This window comes from Hyperoodon ampullatus (assembly GCF_949752795.1).
Source record: "Hyperoodon ampullatus genome assembly, chromosome: X".
Lineage (NCBI taxonomy): Eukaryota > Metazoa > Chordata > Mammalia > Artiodactyla > Ziphiidae > Hyperoodon > Hyperoodon ampullatus.
This window is the reverse complement of record NC_136913.1, coordinates 9,748,480-9,770,871: the sequence shown is the minus strand read 5'-3', so window position 1 is coordinate 9,770,871 and position 22,392 is coordinate 9,748,480. Positions and strand designations below refer to the sequence as shown.

The window sequence follows — 22,392 nt, the reverse complement described above, 5'->3', positions numbered from 1 at the left end:
TCACAGGAAGATCAAGTTTGGGTTCGTGGTGAAAATTCGTGTTGAAGCAAAGCAAAAATCCAGTGGCAATTACTGCTAAGGCTGAATGAAAAGTGTCAAAGAGATCCAGGAAAATGATGCTTCTAAAAGAAATTGTAAATTCAGAGGAGGGCAAAACAGACATGGGAGTTGAGAAAAGGCCCTGCCAGAACTTTCTGGAAACTATGAGGTTACCATATAATTGGACGTGGATCTTGGGCATATAGGGAAGCAATTATCCTTGTTGAGTAAGGAAGGGTGGACTTGCTGGTGCGCTCTTGTTGAAAGAGAGAGAAAGTGAGAGGGAAATAAGGGAGCAAACAACAAGCAGACCCCGGAGAGGCACAGAAACAGCGAGACGACAGGCCTCTTGCTTTCACTGCCATGGGTAGCACCCTGGCCTTGGCTGGTGAAACCTAATTTCCATCCAAGGCCCCTATACTACTTGATGTGCTGCCTTTTCCTTCCATTTCAACTGTGGTCTCCCTCCAAGCCACCCCACAATTCTTTTCAGTAGGCAGGAAACCATCCATAGGGTCTTGTCACCCATTTCTGTTGGAGATAGATTATCCCTGTTATCAGGTCTGTGATGACTGCACCCGATATACCCTTTCTTCCGCCTGTTTTCCATGACAGGCTATTGTTCTCAGCATCTTTGGTTATGGACCAGGACAGGCACGCCAAGTCTCCTCTTGGACTTTCTTTGCCATGAATTCAAGGGCAGCGCCCTGGATTCAGCCCATGAAACGCCTGCTGCACAGCAAGCACACTGAGGCTTCCCTTTTGCTGTGTAGAAGCCCTTTCCCACATTCTCCTTGACTCTCAATCCGCCCCTCCCACGCCCTGGTGGGCATGAGGCTGGGAGAGGGTGAGGGGTAGGGGGAGTTCTCAGAGCACTCGTCCTAGGTCACCCTGTTTCCTCTGTGGACTCACTGTCTCTCTTTGGATCCAGTGCCTTTTCTCTACAGAAACATCAGATACATTAATGCTGCCAAAATCCAATGACTCATCTATTACATACTGGGATAAGAAGGTGGGGACAGGGGACTTGGATTACTTCCTGTCAACTTCTGTTTGGGGAGGAAATGTGTGTCCTTTGAGGACAATCTCAGATAGTTGTTTCAAATGAAATGGCTGTGATATTAAAGGGGCCAGATGTTCAGCCAGCACTAATTGCTAGAGCATGAAAAGACAGATTGACTAAAATACTCAGTTTTTCCAAAAGAATAAGCACATATGGATGCAACCTAACAAAAGGGAAAGGGAGTTCTGAACAAAGTTGGGAAAAATCTCCCTGACTCTATACAGGAGCCACAGATTCTAGAAAGTAAGTAGGGAGACATGTCCCCTACGCTCCACGTATAGTTCATGCACTCTGGAGCCAGAAGGGACTTTAGAAATGAACTCACTTGCTTTCTCACATAGAGATGAAGAGATGGAGCCCAGAAAAAGAGAGTGATTTGTCCCCCAGTCACAGAGCTATCTAGTGAGGACTGGAGCCCTCACACCTGAGTTGGGGGAACTTTTTCTGCACCCGTTGCGCCTTCCATGCGCTGCACATGCTGAAATTTTGCCTGCTTTATAAATATCTGCAGCACTAACAGGAAGCAAGGCCATGTTCAAGGCCACGTGTCAGTGTCTGAAAGACTTACCTTCACGTCCAGCACGTGGAGCTCCACCCTCACTAAGCTCTCCTCTTCAGTAAACATCTCAATCCTATTGACGTGGCTGAAGTCAGCTAAAAGAGCCACCAGATTGGTTTTGGTGTTTATCACATGGCTTATGCCGTAGCGGGGCCCCACCAGGAGGGTCACTTCTGAGCGCTTTTCTGCCTGCTGAGAAAGAGACGTCGACAAAATATTAAAACTACTAGACCTCTGGGAATTCCCTGGAGGTCCAGTGGTTAGGACCCTGCACTTTCACCGCCCGGGGCCCCGGGTTCAGTCCCTGGTCAGGGAACTAAGATCCCGCAAGTCGCGTAGGGCGTCCAATAAATAAATAAAATTAAATAAAAATACTAGACCTCTGAAGCACCAGGCAAAGTTGAACCTGAGAGTCTGTTTTCATACGATTACATTTTCTTTAGAAAGTATTCCTGGGTTACATTGTACTAAATCATCCAATGAGAAGAACCAGATATATGATTGCAGTGAGCCTCTGATAAATTATGAATAATGTAGAAAGTAAATGTTATCATAGCACATATATTCATTATCATGAGAAGCTTTTAGAAATGAGGATTTTTTTTTCTCTTTTTTAAATCATTCTGGCCCAGTGATTTAAAAGGAGGCCATGGTGAGAGCGCATTCTCTCGGCTCTTCACATTTCTTTTTCTAGGGCATTCTGCAGTGGCATTATCTAGCTTAACATTTCTTCTGATATTTTCAGACTGGGGTGCAGTCAATTAGAAATAAGGGCTGGAAAAGATTCACAGCTGATTTGCTTTTGTCATCAGACAGCTCATTCAAGACAGCCTAGACAGTGACATTTTGCAGGCCTCTGTGGCTTCCGTGAAAAAGCAAGGAAAAGAAATTACCACTAATGTTGCCTTGAACACACGGCCCCCATACAGTCGAAGGTCACTGAGGAACTTGAGATAATGGACCTTGGCTTGCAGGGCGGAGAGCTGAGGAGAGAAAAGAAACCTCAGGTGTTCACTCCATCGGGTGTGATTGTGTTCCTGCTGGACACCAGCCGAAAACAGGGGCAAACGAGAAGGATGCTTCTACTGCCAACAGATGGGGTGTGACAAGGGATCTTCATGAGGAACGAAAGTAAACTGCTCTGTATTTGGTTTCCTGATCAAGGGCTGCAACAGGACATCTAGATTTAAATCTTTTCGTTTTTGGGGAAAAATATGGATTTGCTGGGCCAGAGCATTCAACAAGTCAGAATGAGATGACAGAATTCTCCACTGCAATGGGTGCATGTAGAGTTTGTGGGAGCTGTTTTGAATACACATCTGTGATCCATAGAAAGCCTTTCAAATGGGCTCTTCACTCCCATCTTGTTTCTTCCAGTCTTTGCAAGTTTTCAGGGAAAGTGAACTTTCTGAGCATCAATCATTGTGGAAATGTTTGAACTCACTATCTAAGTCAATTCCAAGAAATGACTCCAAGAATTCAATTCCAAGAATCTATTGATTCAATTCTGAGAATCTATTGAGTTTCATGAATGATTGACAAATGAAGTTTTATCCAGGTAAAACTGACCTTTATAAAGACTTAAAAATGCAGATTCCCATATCCTAAAAAAGTACTTGATTGAAAAAAGTCCACGTTTCAATCTAAAATATGATACAAAACTACTAGACATGAAATAGATAAACAACAAAGTCCTACTGTATAGCACAGGGAACTGTACTCAATATCTTATAATAAACCATAATGGAAAAGAATCTGAAAAAGAATATATACATATATATATATATATATATATATACACATACACATATATATGTATAACTGAATCACTTTAAATCGACTATACTTCAAAAAAATTTTTTTTAATTAAAAAAAATGAAAGAAAGAAAAAAAGTCCACGTTTCATACCAAATGTGCCAGGGAAGTTTGTTAGAGGTGAAATTTTCCAAAGAGGTGTAGAACATCAAGTAGCAAGGACTGTAAAACCCTGTTTTCAATTGCAGATAACCTGCCAACTCATTTATCAACCGTACCTCAATGTGCTATCCTTTATATAATTGTAGTTTAGAACCAATCATCCAGCCGACTTCTTTCAAAAATCCAAAGCACTTTGCAAATTGATTTGAAATCAAACCACTCACTCTTAACTAGAAAAAAAATGACCTTTATAGAAGGACAGTGATAGACAGACTGATCTTAGAGCAGTTATCCAAATTATTACAAAACCAGTGGGCCAGGCTTGGAAGAAAATCACACCAAGTCAGTTAAAAGAAAGTAGCTTTGGGCAAGTCAGAACTGATACTTAGAACATCTTGACCCATGACATCCTGCTACATTTCCATAAGCTGAATGCTTACAGAAACTGGGAAGTAAGTCAAAGGTGGCTGATAGTGTGTCAAAGTTGATCACACGTTTAAAAAAGTCATTGGGGGTGAAGGGGGAGCAGAAATAAGTATGTGTTAGCCAGTAAAAAGGACTTGAAATCAGATACTAAGACCAAAGAACTAGCCACACAAATGATTTGTATTAGAGTCACACACGTTTCTATGGCTGATATTGAGAAACTGTTCTTGGCTTGTCAGACTGCCTCCAAGTTTACAGGTCCTGGATTTTAAGGCTCCTTCTCTTTCTGGTTCCTGAAACCCTGTGCTTTTATTACCAATAAACATAACTCTCTATTCTGACCAACAGTATATTTTAAAATGTCCTTTGTATCTCTTTTACTTGATTAAAAGAAAGGAGATTTTAACACTAATGATGGTGAATGACAGAACTAAGTTTATCTTCTAAAAGTAAGATTTAATTCAGTGGTTGTCAGTTGGGGGTGATTTTGGCAAAATCCAGACACATTTTTGTTTGTCATGATTGAGGGGGTGGGTGCTACTGACATCTCATGGGTAGAGGACAGCGACGCTGCTAAATATCACACAATGCACAGGACAGCCCTTCTTCTCCAACAAAGAATGATCTGGTCCCCAATGTCAATAGAGCCAAGGTAGAGAAACCTTAGTTTAATTCATGTGGCATCTAGTCTGCAGGGCCTCTTACTGGCTGCTGAGCACTTAAGCTGGTCTGAGTGGTAAGCAAAAACATGATGAAAATATGAAAATATTTTGCAATTCTATCCTCTAATCCCAAGGTCTGAGAGGCTTTGCAAGGTTCTCCTGCACGCACACGTGAACGCACACACAATCCGTACAATAAGGAGTCTGTAGCTCGCAAGGAATAAATAGGCTCCATTAGAATACTTATCTTTCATTTAGTCTTGGAAACATGTTAATAGTTTAAAAAAAGAAGGTTATATACTGTTACATCCTCTGCAAATCTGGTGCTAAGTATTTTATTCATGGGCTAATTTTAAACATTTTAAAAAATGTATGCAAGCCTCTCTTTTTAAAATCCATTTTCTATTAAGATGCAAATGTGATACCTTTTTACCGGGTGGTACCAAGTTTTGATTTGCTTTGACAAGGTGTGAAAGTGCTTTCTTTATGTTCTTCTCTTTCATGCTTTGCAGCACAGCAGAGGGAAGAAAAGTCTCTAATCCCCATTCTTTCCTGCAATAAAGAGCATATCTTTAATTTCACATTCTTGTGATGATTAGATATCTAAGACAAAATGGCACTCTGATGTTTGTTGGAACAAATGATCTCTTGGTAAGGCAGGGAATGGAGACAAGTCCCCAATTACGGAAGCAACTTTTAATTTATACTCAGGAAACATACTATTTGATCATTAATCCATATATTTGCATTTTAAAAGAAATATATTCTTCACTCTCCAGAGAGAAAGCTAATGAGGCATTTGGTACCAATGGAAATTGAACAGACACTTTATCCAACCCACCTCTGAGTCTCTTAGAGTTCATTCACATATCTGAGTTTGTACTTCCAACACCAAGTTCTCTCCATCCCTTCGTTTATTCCCATTGTCACCTCTCCCTGTCTGCCCGTGCTCTGTCTTTCTGTCTTCTCTCAGAAGGATGAATAGAACTGCTTCACGCTCCCAAACCATTCTTTCCTCCCCATCTCCCTCATCAATGGCGTTCTCCGGAAACACACAATTCTCTTTTCTCCCACCCAGATAGTATCTATCTAACTCCTTCCGTCAACATTTCTTGCTGAGGAGGGGAGGGGGTTGCTGGTATGGAGTCAGGGTAGGGTTCAGGACCCTTAAGTATGTCTGGTACTGACAGGGAGATGCAAACATCACTCATAGGTGTGGATATACAAGGAAAAAACCCAACAGATGGGCCTGGGTTAGTATATTCTTGCCAAGAGCCCACGTTCCCAACAGTGACTACAACCCTATGCTAGGAAGGTTCCATATTTTGAACTCTAGGAAATTTATCCTGATTGGTCATGTGCCCAACCCGAATCTTCTAAATTATGTGAAGACTTTCGAGAAGGTTCTGGTTATTTCTCCAGCTCCAGATCCTCTCTAAAGAAGGGTAGGAAGACAGCTTTCCCCCACTTGACCATTCACACCCTTTTCACTAGTTAAGATGGTGTTTTTTTGTGATCACTGCTTTCTTCCTTCTCCTCCTCAACTTGTACTTACTATTTTCACACACCATTTGGCACTCCTTATGGGCTACCCTGTAATTCTACTTGTATCATTACTTTTCATTCTATGTCTTGTCTTTATAATCAGATCACAAATTCTTCAAAGGTTAAAATTTTAATTTACAATATTTTCTCTTCTCTTAGTATAAACACAGTAAGTCCCCTACATACGAACCTTCAAGCTGCGAACTTTCAAAGATGCGAACGCACGTTCGCATCAGTGTCAGGCATGAGTGAAACCGCAGCTTGCCCTCTGTCTCCTACTGCTGATGATCCTTCAGCTCTGCCATCTCTCACCTCCTCTCCCTCCTCCAGTCAGTAATTCTTCTTGCCTGTTCACTCGATGCCAGCCCCAAAAGTATGCCAGCCGTTGTACTGTACTACCGTACTTTTCAAGGTACTATACTGTAAGATTAACAATGTTTTATTTTTGTGTTTGTTTGTTTTTTATGTATTGTTTGTGTGAAAAGTATTATAAGCCTATTATAATACAGTACTATATAGCCGATTGTGTTAGTTGGGTACCTAGGCTAACTTTGTTGGACTTAGGCACAAACTGGACTTAGCAATGCACTCTCGGAACGGAAGTTGTTCGTATGTAGGGGAATTACTGTATCACATAAAATGCTCAATGAACGTTTGTTGGGTGAATGAATGAATTAATGAGAACATTAATTAATCATCATAGACTCTGCAAGATTCTTAGGCAAGCTAGTTATCTCTGGAACTTTTTGATTGTACCATGCTCAACCTGGTAAAATGTGGGTACAGAAAGTAGGAACAGAAATGCATTTCGGTTGTCTGAAAATCATCTCAAGTTGTGCAGGCCACCTTTTCAAGTGGGATCCAGTTTCATCTGTTCCTAAGAACCTCAGAAAGGGGAACGGATGAGGGTGTGAATGGATCCACTCAAGCGCGAGACCTCTTTGTGAGCCGAATATCTCTTGGGCTCCAGTCCTGGCATGTGTGGCAAGAGAGAAAGAGACAAACCATCTGCAAAAAGGAGTGCACTGAGATTGGAAGGCCTGGGGTTCTCAAACTGCACACAAGGACCTGTCCCTAGGCAGTGGCAGGAGAACCGAGAGTGGCAAGATGAGGGGCACCGGGACTCGGCAACCTGGAGCTCTCATCCTTCGGAACGCAGGCTCGCACACCCACGGAGAAGCCAGTTTACTCCGTGGGGGTCGGCCTGGCACTGTGGAACCCAGAAAGGCTTTACAGGCAGCCCGTGGGAAGCTTCCCTGGGATGTGGAGTTTTAATCAGCCATACGCCACTTGGAGGTGGAGACAGAGCACACGCTGAGGCCTGCAGTGTTACGTGGAGATGAGGCTGCAGTCCCAGCATAAACTTTGAAACATGAGTATCTCTTTCTTCTTAGCATTAGAGCTGCCAGGATTAAGAAAATGGTGGCTGCTTTAGGCTATTGGATCACCTTCCAACAGGAAGCATACAGACTGGGAGACAGAGGGTTCTCTTTTAAAGGATGACTCTTATATAAGCTCGTCAACTGAAGGCAACATAAACTGCTTTTTTCTAAGAAGAGGGGATCTTTTCCGGCTAAAGAGGTAGTATACTGCCGTTGTAAATGCCATATTCAGTAAGAGAAGGCATTTATTTTCCAAACAGCATTTGATTCATGAAACAAAGTTTGTGTGGCATCCTTTCCCACGCTGTCACAGTTCTTTACTACAACTACCATCCTTCGTGATTAGGACTCAAAGAATTACTTTGTATACTGCATTTTGATCATCTAAAAGTAATTTCTGGTTATGCACACCATTTTCTAAACACAGGTCTTCAAACGATCACACAACCTATAGTGCGATGTGTTCGAATAGTGCGATGTGTTCGAATCCTCCCCGCTCTAGTTAATAGCCATTGTGACTTAGGCAAGTTATTTAACCGTCTGTGCCTCAGCTTGCTCATCTGTCAAACGGAGCTACACTCCTACTGATTTCATAGGGAGGTTTTGGGAATCAAACAGCTTAATGTCTGAAGAGTGCTGAGACCAAAGCTTGGTTTAGAACCAAGTTCATTTAGGAATTTAAAAATGTATGCTTCATTTTAAATGTGACCCTCAATTTAACCACAATTCTCTAAAGGTGGACTATGTAAGAAATGGTCTCTTCCACCGAACATGAACAGAGTATTCATATATTTTGCCTCTGGTTAACACATGCTCTGCCACAAACAACATCAATTTTGGAAATAGACATACACATCAAAAATACCCTTGGGCATTAAGGAGGCAGCATCTTTGTCTCCGAAATGGCTCCGAGAGTCAACACTTACTCAATGTACTTGAGGGAGATTTTCTGCGTTTGCTTGGTGGTCACGGTGGCGATGTACATTTGCAACGCCGCCAGCCGCAGGGCGATGTCATACTTCAGCTCCGGCCCAAACCGCTCCTGAACGACGTCGTTACAGCTCTGAAAAGAGACCAGCAGAGGGCGCAGCTTGTTAAAGGATGCACTGCGTTGCCTTAGAGGGACAGGTGACAGGCGTTTCCCCACTGTCCCACCTTCACTTCCAAGGCAAGGGGCTAAATGTGGAAACATTTTCACCGCTGCTTGGAACCGAGTCAGTATTTAAGTGCACGCACAAACAAAGAGACCACACAAACATTCAACATTCATCACGAGCGAGCTGCTATTTAAATATTTAGCTTTTTGTAAAAATAATGAGGAATTTAGGAATGGAATTTCCAAACACAGGTGCCACGACTGAACACGTGAAGCCCTAGTAGCATGATGTGGCTTCTGCAGCTAGGCTGCCGGGATTGGAATCCTGGGTTCCAATCCTCTTTTTCCACTTTAAGAGGAAAGAATCCTCTTTCTCTACTTTCACCGTGTGACCTTGGGCAAGGCCCTTAATTGTTCTGTGCCTCAGTTTCCTCTTCTGTAAGTTGGGGATAATACTTCCCATTCGCAGGGCTGTGACAAGGATTAAATGAGTTAACAAGCCCTCAGAATTCCATCTGGTAAACTGGAAGCACTCGTACATGTTTAGAGCTGTCATCATCAATGTCACCCTCTTGCTATCATCCAGAGTGGTTTCGGGGAGGTAGAATGAGCAAGGTGATGGAGAGCAGCAGCTCTGGACCCACACCTGCCTCGGGGCCTGGCTTTACCAATGGCTACCTCTGTGCATAAACTTCAAGCAGTTTACTTCGCTCTTGTAGACTCAGTTTACTCATCTGTGCAATGGGGATTCATACCAACGACTTGGCCGGAGTGGAGAGGGTGGTGAGGATGAGGTGAGATGCACGCTTTGTCACAGCGCCTTGGCGCACTCAGTGGAGGGTGGCTCTTGAAATCATCAGTCTGTTCCAGTGGTGACTGCCCCCACTGAGACTTTGAGGGAGTCTCTCGGCTTTAGTTTGTTCACATGTAAAAGGGTGACATCTACCGCACAGGGTTTGGGGTGAGCATCAGATTGAAGAGGGGCTGAGAGGGTACTGTAACGCGTCAAGCCCTCCAGGACCACAAGTGAAGGGTCTGAGGGCGCCATTCTCACTCCTGCACGGAGCAAACACTGAGCCGAACGTTGATGGGAAGCACGGTGCTGCTTAAGTACATTCTGCATGTGTGTTTACTAATTTTCGTTATTGGAAACTAGGCTCTTGGGCTAGAAAGTATATTTAGTCTCTTTCTCCCTTCTTTATTCTTTGCCTTGTCCCCAAAAGATTTCAAATGAAAAACCGTATCAGGATTTGTCTGGCTCCTTTCTGAGATAAGTACCTTTACGACCACTTCATGTATTGATTCTACTAAATGGGAACATGTACCCCATACGGTTTCTGCATACAGTATTTGCCCTTCGGATACGTCCCCCTGGGACCCTACCTGCCTGCTCTGGGTGCCTCTCAGCCCATCCCTCACCCCCAAGAGTGAAGCCACATTCCCTTCCCTCCATCCTTCACATGGTTTTCCACCTTCGTTTTTCCTTAAAATCCTACATCTATCTGGATTGCACTGTACTCCTGTTGGAAGTGGGTCTCATTAGAGGCAGCAGACAGGGTGGCTCTGAGGGAAGCTGCCATTTTGTTTGGCTAGTCTTGGGTTTACCAGTTATTTCCAAGAGCCCAGGGTTGTCCACAATGGGGTACCAGGGGTTTGAGGGTCCAGATAGGGTCATTTTATAGTCTCGTGAGGGATGAGGGTGGGCAAGTCTCTTGGCAAAGTGCCAGGCCATAACACGCACTCGAAGAACCAGTTCTTCGATAAACCATTTTGACAGATCACTTTCTTCTAGGACTGCTATTGCATGACAGATTTGAAACGGGATTTTAGCATAGAATTTAGAGACAAAAGCTCCAAGTTGGATCCTAGGCTCTGCCAACTACCAATCAAATGACCTTGGACGTGGCACTTCATCTCTCTTGAGTCTCAGTTTTCTTATCTGAAACAAAAAATGGGCTAACAACAGCTAGCTCTCAAGATTGCTAGCACACCTGCAAGGATGTTTCATAAAATGGAATGTGCTTTATAAAGGTGAGTCATCATTATCACTTGTCCTCAGAGTTGTGACTGCGGTTGTTTTTTCCCACTCCTGTTATACCCTGTATTTAACCAGAGTTCTGAGTGGATTCTTTTGTCAAGGTGATTAGTCACTTAATTACATTATATAATTAGTTCAGACTGATCCCAGAGAACTAGTGTGATGTCTGACTTATATATATTTTTGGTACAAATTATGCATTTATTACTCTCAAGTACATTATTTAAAATATAGTTATACATACAAATGGCGGTCACTGTTTTGCTAAACAGAGGTCTCGACAGACTCCGCTTTAGACCTACAAAAATTCATTTATAATGAATATGTGAGACATTAAAAAGGAAACCAATACTGCTAAAGTGTTTGAAAACATTTTGTAGCCTTATCATCCTGTTTACCAATTGGTTTAACCATCTTTGTTTTAATAGACAGTGGAGAGCTAAATGTCAGCATAGCTTATTATAATTATGAAATAGAACAGTCTGGATTATTAGGGTTTACTGTTATTTATTTATTTTTTTTTGTGGTACACGGGCCTCTCACTGTTGTGGCCTCTCCCGTTGCGGAGCACAGGCTCCGGACGCGCAGGCCCAGCAGCCATGGCTCACGGGCCCAGTCGCTCCGCGGCATGTGGGATCTTCCCGGACCGGGGCACGAACCCGTGTCCCCTGCATCGGCAGGCGGACTCTCAACCACTGCGCCACCAGGGAAGCCCTACTGTTATTATATATGCTGAAATCTGTAAAATACTTCATGGTCCATTAATGGCTAGGAGATTCTTATGTATTATCACTATCGAAACCTCTGTGGTCATTGTCATGGCTTGTCAATGGCCACTGCCCTCATTAAGAGCCCACTAGGCTGAACTGATTTTTGTCTGTGTAACGTGATAGACATTGTTTCTGTTTCCTCTCTTGTTCTCCAGGCTAATTTTATTGCATCTTTTTAGTACCTTAAAATCAACACTCGGACACAGCACCATTCGCAGGCCCAGTGACATATGCTACACAGATATGTAATTTTAGACCTACTGCACGTTCTGTCATACAAGGCATTTTGAGACAGAGGGTCTGAGTCCAAGAAATTTTCATTTCCTATTCTCAGTGGAGGATATATGAGATGATGGTAGGTGAATTTTGGCCTCCATCGCCCACCGTAACATGGCTCCCCCCTTCCTCCCCCAGGGCTGGCTACTCCTTGAAGGGATAGCTAATCCACCACCTGTGCAACACCCAAGCGGGGAAAGCAGAAACGTCTTTGGTCTTCAGCTAGTCCCAGGGCAAGAGCCCCGGACAGGTTTTCCTGTTCTCAGGACAGTCCCACAGGTAGAAAAGATGTGTCTTTTGAATAAGAAAGATTTCCATGAACTGCATTAGATTTGAGCAAACACCTTAAGTGCTTAGCAGTACTCCTGGGCTACTTAAAAGGTCTCTCCGCCCCAAGACAAACGCAACCGGGCTCTTCTTTTAGAAGTGCAAAGGACTTGTGATGTTGCGAACAGAAGCCAAGTAAATGGCTTTAAAGCATCATCTTGTTAATGGGATGAGTATATAATTATAGAGAATGACAACAGAATGCATCTCGTGCTCTACAGCCACACGCTGATCGGCACCTGTAACTACTTATTTGCAACTAACAAGCTAAAAACATAGCACTTGACATGAGTTGCCGTGGCAGAGCCCCGGGTTGGTTCTCTGATGGAATATGGGAAGATGCAGTAATAGATCAGCTGAGAATCAAGCTGTCCCGTGCAGTCAGGTCTGGGTTACCTGGCCTCTGGGGAAGAGGGGATATTGTAACCCAGGTAACCAAAGTTTAACATTTAAGTTCATTGTTCTGGGTAGAAAATGGAGTGAAGTGTAGCGCACATTTCTTTATTTGATAAACAGGGTATATGGGCAGGATTTGCCTTTTTCGGATGACTCTAGGTTATCTTCATAAACAGTAATCATCCTTCTGAGTTGTAAACACCACAGTCTCCTCCAAAGACCACTGAGGTGGGGAACATTTAACAGGCCTTTCCCTGAGTGCCCCCATCTGCTGGAATGTTCTTGTATGTTCTGCTTCTTTCTCCTCCCACTTAATTTCTGTTCTCCAGGGCTTATTGCCATTTAATTTATGTCACTGTTCCTAATCTCTGACATCTGTCTTGTCTGCATCTCTCTGCCATCTTCTGTTTTCTTTTCACACCCAACTTTTTAAAGATTACAAAGGCTTTGAAATATACAAGAAAATACCGAGAATAGTGAAACAAGTACCAGTATATCAACTACCCAGAGTTAACAAATGTTCCTTTTCTTTTTCTTTTTCCTACGTTCTTTGCTTTTTATTTCTTACTTAGGGCTCCAGCAACCTCTGGCTTATACAGATATCCCCCAGCCAAAGAGAGCATTTTTTTTGGCCTTACTCTTGCGTTTTCTCCTTTCTTTGTGGGGGAAGGTTACATTAAGGTTTACAACCTCTTTGAGTAATTCTAATGTAGATGCTTAAGCATTAGGTAACTGGGTTCTTACTGTTTAATGTGATTATATTGGGAATTTAAGTAAGAGTAATGGGAAGCAGTTATAGAGAAATATAGGAACATCGCCTAAATATCAAGCAGATAAATTCCCTTTGGGACAAACAGCAAAGCGTCTCATTTCTGGAAGTCTTGTTTTTTGAAAATTATATCCCAGAATCAGATATAGACAGTCTGCAAAAAGATATTATCTTCCTAAAGTTTTACTGCCTTGAAATGAATAATTCCATTACAATGAATATCACGGTATTTCAGAACAATCTAAGCACCAAATAAATGAATAAACAAAATAAGTAAATAAAGGAGAAGGGAAAACTCTTTCTTACAGGAGAATGCCAACAAATAACTGAAGAAGAAATAATGGAATTAGACAAATCATCATTTTCAACCATCGCAATAATATTTGGGCAAGAATCATCAACGAATACTAAAATGAACAGGTAAAAGGATAATGAGAGTTGCAAAGTGACTTCCCACAAATTACTTATTAACTATAAAAGGAAAAGTGGTAACTTCTGGAGAACATCAATTACTATGAATGTTGACAAGAGTCAGTGTGAACCTTACCACGAAGGGGACAAAATGACATCACATGCCTCCTGATACGATGCACTAAGGAGGGCATGGAGTCATTCATGTTGTTGTTCTGCCCGCAATGCAGAGCCTCAATCTGATCATGAGAAAACCCCAGAGAAACCCAAATCGAGAGGTTTCTACAAAATAACTGATCAGCACTCCGCAAAACTGTCAAGGTCGCGAAAGTCAAAAAAGGCTGAGGCATGCTGCAGACTGAAGAAGACTAAAGTGACATGCCAACTAAATGCAAAATGAGATCCTGGAGTGGATCCTATCCTAGAAAAAATTGATATAAAGGACCTTTTTGGGACAATGGGCAAAATTTGGATACAGACTGTAGATCCAATAATGGAAATGGATCAGTGTTAAACTTCCTGATTTGGTTAACTGTATAATGATTATATTAGAAAATGTTCTCATTACTAGAAAATATACTGACATATTTTGGGGTAAATGAGCATGGTTTTGGTACCTGACATTCATATGGTTTAGGAAAAAAATCGTGTGTGACGGAGGAAGGGGAGGACGTGTGCACACGCTAAAGATAAGGTAAATGTAGTAAAATGGTAACAACTGCTGAATCTGGGTGAAGGATATCAAACAGCTCATTTACTACTCTTGCATCTTTTTCATTAGGCTGAAATTATTTCAAACTCAAAAGTGAAAATTTAAAAAGCACCATGGAACCTCACTCAATATTTTGTAATCACCTATAGGGGAAGAGAATCTGAAGAATATATCTATATATCTATATATCTATATATCTATATATATCTATATATATCTATATCTGAATTGCTGTGCTGTACACCTGAAACTAACATGATATTGTAAATCAACTATACTACAATAAGAAAAAAGCACCATGGAATCCTTTCATAATACATTGAGCTTGGGGTGAGGGACGAAGAGAGAGAAGATCCCAAACGAAAGAATTCAGGGGGGAAAACCCCACAGTTAATCCATCCCACAATGTTAATATGAAACATGCCCTGGTTCTCACGTACCTGAACATACAGATACTCGAAAGCAACTGGATCTCGCCTTAAAAGGTCAATTGGATCCTTTGGGACGAAGCTAATTCGGAAAAGACATCTCATCTTATGTGAGCTGGGCCTCTGGGTCACCTAGAAGAGCAGACCAATGACAAAAGAATCCTTCAGTGCCGGCAGAAAGGGCTGAGGAGCAGAAGCAAAGGCAGCTTCCTTTGGACACTGAGGAAGGAAGCGGGTGAGGTGCTTTTAGTATTTGTCATACATACTCATTCCCTGAACACCGCACGTACCTGTGACCTAGGTCACGTTCCCCCAAAGCAGTCCCTGAAATGAGGGACTTCAATAAGGAACTGCTCCCAGGAGAGGCCAGTGAGGGAGCGGGGGAAGCAGGTCAGACAGGAGAGGAACCTGCTCAGGTCAGCCCAGCAGGGGTGGCTACAGGCTGTCCTGAGGGAGACTCTGGTGGGAAACTTACAGCATGGAGCCTCTGGGATCACAGGTAAGTCATTGGTTTCGGGCTGTCCCAGGGGGATGTGAATTTCCAGGTATGGACAGGATGGGCGCCAGCAGTCTGAGGGCAGTCCTCTGAAGAAGATCTGCAGATGCTGGCTGTTGTGACAGTCACACACTCAAGCGAGGCTGGGGGTAGGGGGCGCAGAAGGGGACCCGGGGGTAGGAGCACAGAGACTGGCCACTACAGTTTATTACTGTGTAACACTGCTGTGGGTTTTTTCCTCAATTAGACTCCAGAGGGACGGTAGCAATGAAAGCATGACAGTGGCAACTTGGATGACATCCAGCTGGAAAGCTGGAGGACAGAGGTTTTGGCCCGTTCACTAAATTCGGAGTCCACAGGTTTCCAAACTACCCAAACTTCTGCTATCATGATTTGTCCAAATTGTTCAAAGGGGCTTGGAATACACCACGGGTCCTTCAGGGTTAAGGACCATGGATCATTTTGAGTTGCTTTCCTTTTCCCCAGCATGGTATGTGCCAACTACTAGGTCTTAGTTTCTTAATTCTTTTTGCAACAAAAGGGAATCAATCAATGAACGGTAGGTGCTTCATACACAGCTGAATGAATGAAAGACACTGGACTTCAAGAAAGAAGGTAAAAGAAAAGTACAAAAATAACAAACAAAAAAAGATTGAAAAAGAAAGAAGATAAAAGCTGTTCAATTTCCCTTAAAGAGGTCAGTGCGATGAAACTAAAACCATGCAGCAGGAACCCACACGGTTGTTCTACTTGTAGTTTTGTGCACTTGGATGTACTTTTTAATGCGCTTGCATGCAGTTTCATGTACTTGTAACTACTTTTATGCAGGGGACAAACCTGGCAAAATAAAAATGTTTGTGAACTGTAATTTACAAGTTCAAAATAGGGAGTTGCCTGGTGGCCTCGTGGTTAGGATCCTGGGCTCTCACTGCTGGGGCCCGGGTTCAATCCCTGGTCAGGGAGCTGAGATCCCACAAGCCATGCAGTGCAGTCAAAAAAATAAAATAAAATAAAATAGTAATAGCTTTACTGAGTTATCGGAGTGCACGTGCACACACACACATTCTGAGAGTTTACATTGCTAACTTTGTTATATAGAAGAATTCCAAGGGGAAAACACATCCCACGTCTAAAGGTATACTGGGCATCCTGAGAAGCAGTAACACTGAACCAGCTTTCTGTCTGTGGGCAGGATTGCAAAGCTGAGTGAAGTCAGGAGCCCAGGGGATCCAGGCTGCTCATCACTGGCTGACGGTAAAGCAAACCAGGAAGAAGGATGCATGGGACCCTAAGAGACCTGGGGTGCTGGCAGGGCTGCTGTTGAGCGTCACAGTGACATAATGGTGTTCTGTCAGAAGGTCCTGTCTGATGTCAGAAAGTCAGAGATCATCTTATCTCCGGCTCCTTTAATTACACGTTAGAATCTGTCCTGAATTTTCCGTAAGCCTCCTTGAGTTTATTTTTATCATTAGTAGGTTACACTAGTTTTGGGAAATAAGTGAATGTAATGCAAAAACATGCTTTAGACTCATTAGAAATGGCAGTCCATGAGAACAAGTCTCTAAAACAAGCAAAAAAACAATTTCTTAGAAACTTTAAGTAGTATGTAATGACAATGTTACTTTCTAGACAGAAGTTTAGTGTCAAACTGCCAGAAATTCAGGTGGAGTCGCTTAAAAGTTCCTTGGGAGTTTTCATCACCGTTAAATGTTTTAAAATAATTTTTGTTATTGGACAAATTCCTTATACTTACTCCCCAATTCTATCATGCCTATAAATATTTCATAGGTAGAAGTTTTCATATGTATTGAATTCAAAGGCATATAGCTGGTTTGTTTCAGGATATTTAAACAATCAGTTTTCTAGAGATAATACTTGAGTTTTAGCACTTTGCTTTTAGTTCTGATTAAAGACAAAACAAAGCCTCTTCTAGAAAGATAAGGGAAGAAGCATTGTTAGAGGCTTTTTGTTTCCTTCTAAGTTTTTTGTTTTGTTTTGTTTTGTTTTTTGGGGTTTTTTTTGGCCGAGCCGCCCCGGTTTCCCGATCAGGGATTGAAGCCGGGCCACTGCAGTGAAAGCGCTGAGTCCTAACCACTGGACTGCCAGGGAATCCCTCTAATGTTTTTTTTTTTTTGAAGGCATCATTACATTTATTTTTGGCCCTGTATGAGTCCTACCACACCAGGGCCCCCGTCCCCCCGCCTCATCCAGCCCCACGCATTCCCACGCGTGGCCTGGACCCGAGGGACTACAACTCCCGGCAGGCTTTGCAGCAGGAGCCTGTAGCCAGGGTCTCCTGGGAAAAGTATTGCAGGTGGGCTTCACCAGCACACTAATTAAAAAGGCCAGTAGGGGAGAGTAAATTGCGCTCTGATTGGGAGATACTGGAGGAGGTAAAGCAAAAAGACCTGGGGTTTATTCTTGGCCCTTAGGGAAAAGGAGTTTTGACCTTGCTGCCCGCGGAGGAGGGTGGCCAGCGCCAAAAGTCCTGATGGAAGAGAAAGCCGGGAGGAACTCCTCTTCTAACGTTTTCAAAGAAGTCTAAAAATTGGAAATCAATCCGGAATGAGAAGTTATGGTTACCTAGCATCAGAAGAGACTTTGAAAGAACCTCTGTCCAGCTAAATCAGCATGAAGCTTTCCCATAAAGGCTGGGTGGTAGGTAGAAGTTCAGGGGGAAAGTAGAAATAGAAATATCTAAAAGTTGTGGGTGGTTTCATTAGACTCATGGTAACTGGCCGTCTGCCCACATCCCCCTGGCATCTACTCCTCCAAGCTGAAGGCTATTTACTGCAGACGCCTGTGACCATCTGCCAGCACAGGGCAAACCAGCACAGCCAGCGAGCAGTTGTCCTTAGGAGAAGCCCACCCCCGACTATGGACAGGATGTTAGCGTACAAAGCCCCAGCCCCCTCGCCCTGGGGTGGGCTACCTCTGAGGCACGTTCTCTGCTGGTTCCCTGTGTCCCCAGCAGGACTGCGCTCCAGGTGCCCACAGTGGAAACTGGCTTGATTACACACTCTTTGTTGGCGTCCCCGTTTCCCCATTTCCCCTCCCATTCCTCTCCCAGTATTGCCCGACGTCACCTCCCAAATAAACCACTGACATCCAAATCCTTGTCTCAAGGTTGGCTTCTGGAGGAACTCAGGGCCAAACACTGACCTTTCACGTGTGGGATTCTGTGTATCAGGGGTTGTTCCCCTATAACAAAGGATAAACAACTCGTCTGTTTCCAAGCGTGTTTTGGCACAGGTTAAAATAATAAACAATTAGATGTGATTTAAAATATCAATAGGTAGATTTAAACGTGATAAAAATAAAAGGTCAAGTTTAGAGAGAGGAATATAAATGAACACAAATGATAGCTTTGTAACGAATTCATTGCACCGAGTTTTACTAAATTGAGAGAGTCAGGGGTATCTGCGGGACCTGACGTGTAGCTTTTAATTGTGCGACAACCGAAAGGCAATCGAGCGTGATGACACTTTCTGCTACTCTATCCGTCTGGGGGTGACTTGACTCCCTGCCTCTCCTCCTGGTGTCCCCTCACGCCCCCCTCCATAACGTCCCCTCTTCAGTGAACTCTCCTACATAAGAGGAATTTGTTGAAATCCCTTATACACCCAACAAAGACACTGCTTGTGTGGAATCACAAGGAAAGTCAGGGTGCTGTGCTGAATTCAGCAGCCAAGCAACTCGCTTGTCTCCCCAGAGAACAGATGGGGGTGGCATCTTGGTGACCAGGAGCTGGGACACATTGGTGGGTCACATATTTACAGTGGGCACGATGGGGCAGGCATTTCAGGCTTCCAAAAACAGTCTGAGGTAGGTACCCGGAACTTAAAAGAACGAAATATGATTTTGGCTTAATTTAAATAATCGCAGAAAGCATTTCTTTTTAATAGTTTCTAGAGATCAATGATCAAAACAGGTGAACAAGTCATTACCATAACATAAAATACAATTCTGCAGAGCCATATCCCCAGTGAGTCACTGCTGAGTCTTTGACAATTCTGTTTGTGAGATCAACTGACAGTCTATGAAAAATTGACAAAAGGGAAACATCACCTTGAGGTGTAAAATCCATTATGAATGCCAGTGCTCCCTATAGTGGGGCTGCCCAGGGCTGTGGGGAAGGTATTTAAAGGATTCAAGGACAGGGGAGCTCTGGGCAGGGCAGCCTCTGCTCTCAGGGGCAGCACGGGCACTGGGGGCATAATTCACACACCTGAGTTAGGGTCTCCTGTTCATGAAGCAGGAGCAGCTTTGTTCCGGCCCCTTCCATCCTCTGCTCCAGCATGAGGGAGAAGTGTTCGATGCCTTTGATGGACAGTTTCTCTTGAAGGGTTAGGATGACGTCCTTACAGAGGAAACAGACAAGATGCGATCAGAATCAAGGCAGCCCTTTTGTAGATTCCACATATAAATGAACTTATATACAAAACAGAAATGGACCCACAGACATAGAAAACAAACTTATGGTTATCAAAAGGGAAAGAGGGGAGGGATGAATTAGGAGTTTGGGATGAACACACGCACACGACTACGTATAAAATAACCAACAAGGACCTACTGTATGGCACAGGGAACTATACTCAATATTTTGTAATAACCTATAGGGGAAAAGAGTCTGAATATATATGTAACCGAATCACTTTATAGAGCTTGGCAACAGATTGTGCAGTGTAGTCGGCTCAGTTCCCCTCCTTCTAAATGGGGTGGCAATTAAACCACCTCTGAAAGTGGTCTACATGCCTGCATGCCAAATCCAGTCCACCACCTGTTTTTGTAAAATAAGTTTTATTGGAACCCAGTCTTGCTCATCTGTTTATGTATTGGCCGCTTTCGTGCGCTGCATGGGCAGACCTGGACTTGGTGGCAATGGAGGCTGTGTGGCCTGTGATGCCTAAATTATTATATTTGCTATCTGGCCCTTTACAGAAAAAGTTTGCCGCCCCCTAGCCTACCCCTCTGTAAGAGCACGTGGTAGTGGTGAGGAACGTGGGCTCTGCAGAGAGTCTGGCTTCCGCCCTGACTCCACTTTGTATTAGCTGGCAGCTTAAGGCAAGTTACTTACCTTCTAGGCACCTTAGTGTCCCTGTCAACCGGGGATAATAATAATACCTGCCTCGGAATAGACACCAGGACTAAATGAGTGCAGACATAGACAGCATTTATTACAGCACTGCTTGGCAGTTAGGGCACCATATTGATAAAAGAAATTTTCACATAATGAGGTATGGGGAAGTCATTCTGGCTTATGCATGAGTTAACTTGAATTTTTTTCTTTTTTGGCTGCACCAGGTCTTAGTTGTGGCATACAGGCTCACAGCTGTGGCATGCATGCAGGATCTAGTTCCCCGACCAGGGATGGAACCCGGGCCCCCTGCATTGGGAGCCCGGAGTCTTACCCACTGCGCCAACAGGGAAGCCCCAAGTTAACTTGAATTTTATGCTAATTTGAACAGTCCGTTTGTGGCCTATCAAACATTGTACATCTGCCTTAATTATTTTTTATTATTATTATTTTTAAATTTTATTTATTTATTTATTTTTGGCTGTGTTGGGTCTTCATTTCTGTGCGAGGGCTTTCTCTAGTTGCGGCGAGCGGGGGCCACTCTTCATCGTGGTGCGCGGGCCTCTTACTGGCGTGGCCTCTCTTGTTGGGGAGCACAAGCTCCAGATGCGCAGGCTCAGTAGTTGTGGCTCACGGGCCCAGTTGCTCCGCGGCATGTGGGATCTTCCCAGGCCAGGGCTCGAACCCGTGTCCCCTGCACTGGCAGGCAGATTCTCAACTACTGCGCCACCAAGGAAGCCCTGCCTTAATTATTAAAGAAAAGGGCACACTGACCAGAAGTCAAGAATGTCCACGTTAAAAATAAAGATTAAATGGCTCCCTTCCTGGGATACCAATGCTGGTCCTGTTTCGATGATAAGACTCCCTTCCCAGGTGCCAAGGTCATACTGACTCGCTGTGTACATGCTGGTCTAGTTTTTTTGAAATCCTGAAGAAATGTATTCCTGACTTAATGTTCTTTTTTTCTGAAAAGATATAAAACTGTGCTTGAAAACCATGCTTTTCTGGAGCAGTTTCTCAGAGTAATCTGGGAAGCTGGCTTCCAGGCTATAGTCCTCAGTTTAGCTGAAATAAAACTCTTTTCTATTCTTGTTATTGATTATTTATTGATTATTTTTGTCGACAAGGATGATATACATATATTAGCTTTTAGTTTAAGTCTCCGGGGAAGGTAGAATGAGCAAGCTTTGTCAGCGATCCTTCACAGGATTCAACATTTATGATCAGAAAGGTGTTCTATACACAAGCACAAGGGGACTGCAATGTAAACAAATGTCCTCAACCATTACTTTTTTCATGTACTTGAAAACTAGTAAGTGATCTCTCTTCAAAGATAATTAATACTCAGATGCTAAAATCCCACAGAGCAACATTTGGCAATTTCTGGAGACATTTTTGGTTGTCACAACGGGGCTGGGGATGCTACTGGCATCAAGGAATTTTCTGGTCCAAAGGATTGACAATGTCAAGGGAGAGAAACCCGGCCATACACAGAAGTTTTTTTTAAATTGCTCTTTCTGGGGTTTTGATTCTTCCCCGTGGACCATTTTCAATTTCTTCTGGCTCCTTTAAAACAAAGATCCCCATACCTACCCACCACCAAAAAAATCATTCAACAGAAATTCTGTGACTATACTGAATTTCATAAAAAGATTCTGTTTCATAATTTTTGCTCAAGACCCAGAAAAGAGAAAAGAAAACCAGCCTCTGTGTGGCAACACATATTTTATAAAACATTCTCCTGAATCACCAGGGAGGACATGTGCTAGCAATAGTGTTTTCCTATTGTGACTCTGTAAGCAAGAATTTTGGCAAGTTTTATTAAACAGCATCATATCCCTTTCATACGTATACTATTTCCAGTTTACGCCTGCCAGTCTGCATCTATGGTGATAATGAGGCTGTTAGGCACAAGCTAAGATAGCTTTAATTTGATGTGAACTCTTGGCATTGCTCCCCATCTTGTCATTGTCAGCTGCCATCCTCAGGGAAATCAAACTTAG

General features: G+C 43.2%; 1 protein-coding gene across 3 annotated transcripts in view; it reads right to left on the bottom strand.

Moving 5' to 3' along the window:
- FRMPD4 (FERM and PDZ domain containing 4) overlaps nt 1-22,392 on the bottom strand; it is a gene marked incomplete at both ends in the record, with an annotated part of 744,491 nt that overhangs the window by 10,758 nt on the left and 711,341 nt on the right. For all 3 annotated transcript variants that reach the window (XM_079727897.1, XM_079727898.1, XM_079727899.1), the window contains 6 exons: nt 1,671-1,853; nt 2,555-2,644; nt 5,092-5,218; nt 8,520-8,656; nt 14,829-14,948; nt 19,541-19,672. In XM_079727897.1, coding sequence (XP_079584023.1) covers nt 1,671-1,853; nt 2,555-2,644; nt 5,092-5,218; nt 8,520-8,656; nt 14,829-14,948; nt 19,541-19,672 — 789 coding nt within the window. The remainder of the gene's footprint in view (nt 1-1,670; nt 1,854-2,554; nt 2,645-5,091; nt 5,219-8,519; nt 8,657-14,828; nt 14,949-19,540; nt 19,673-22,392) is intronic.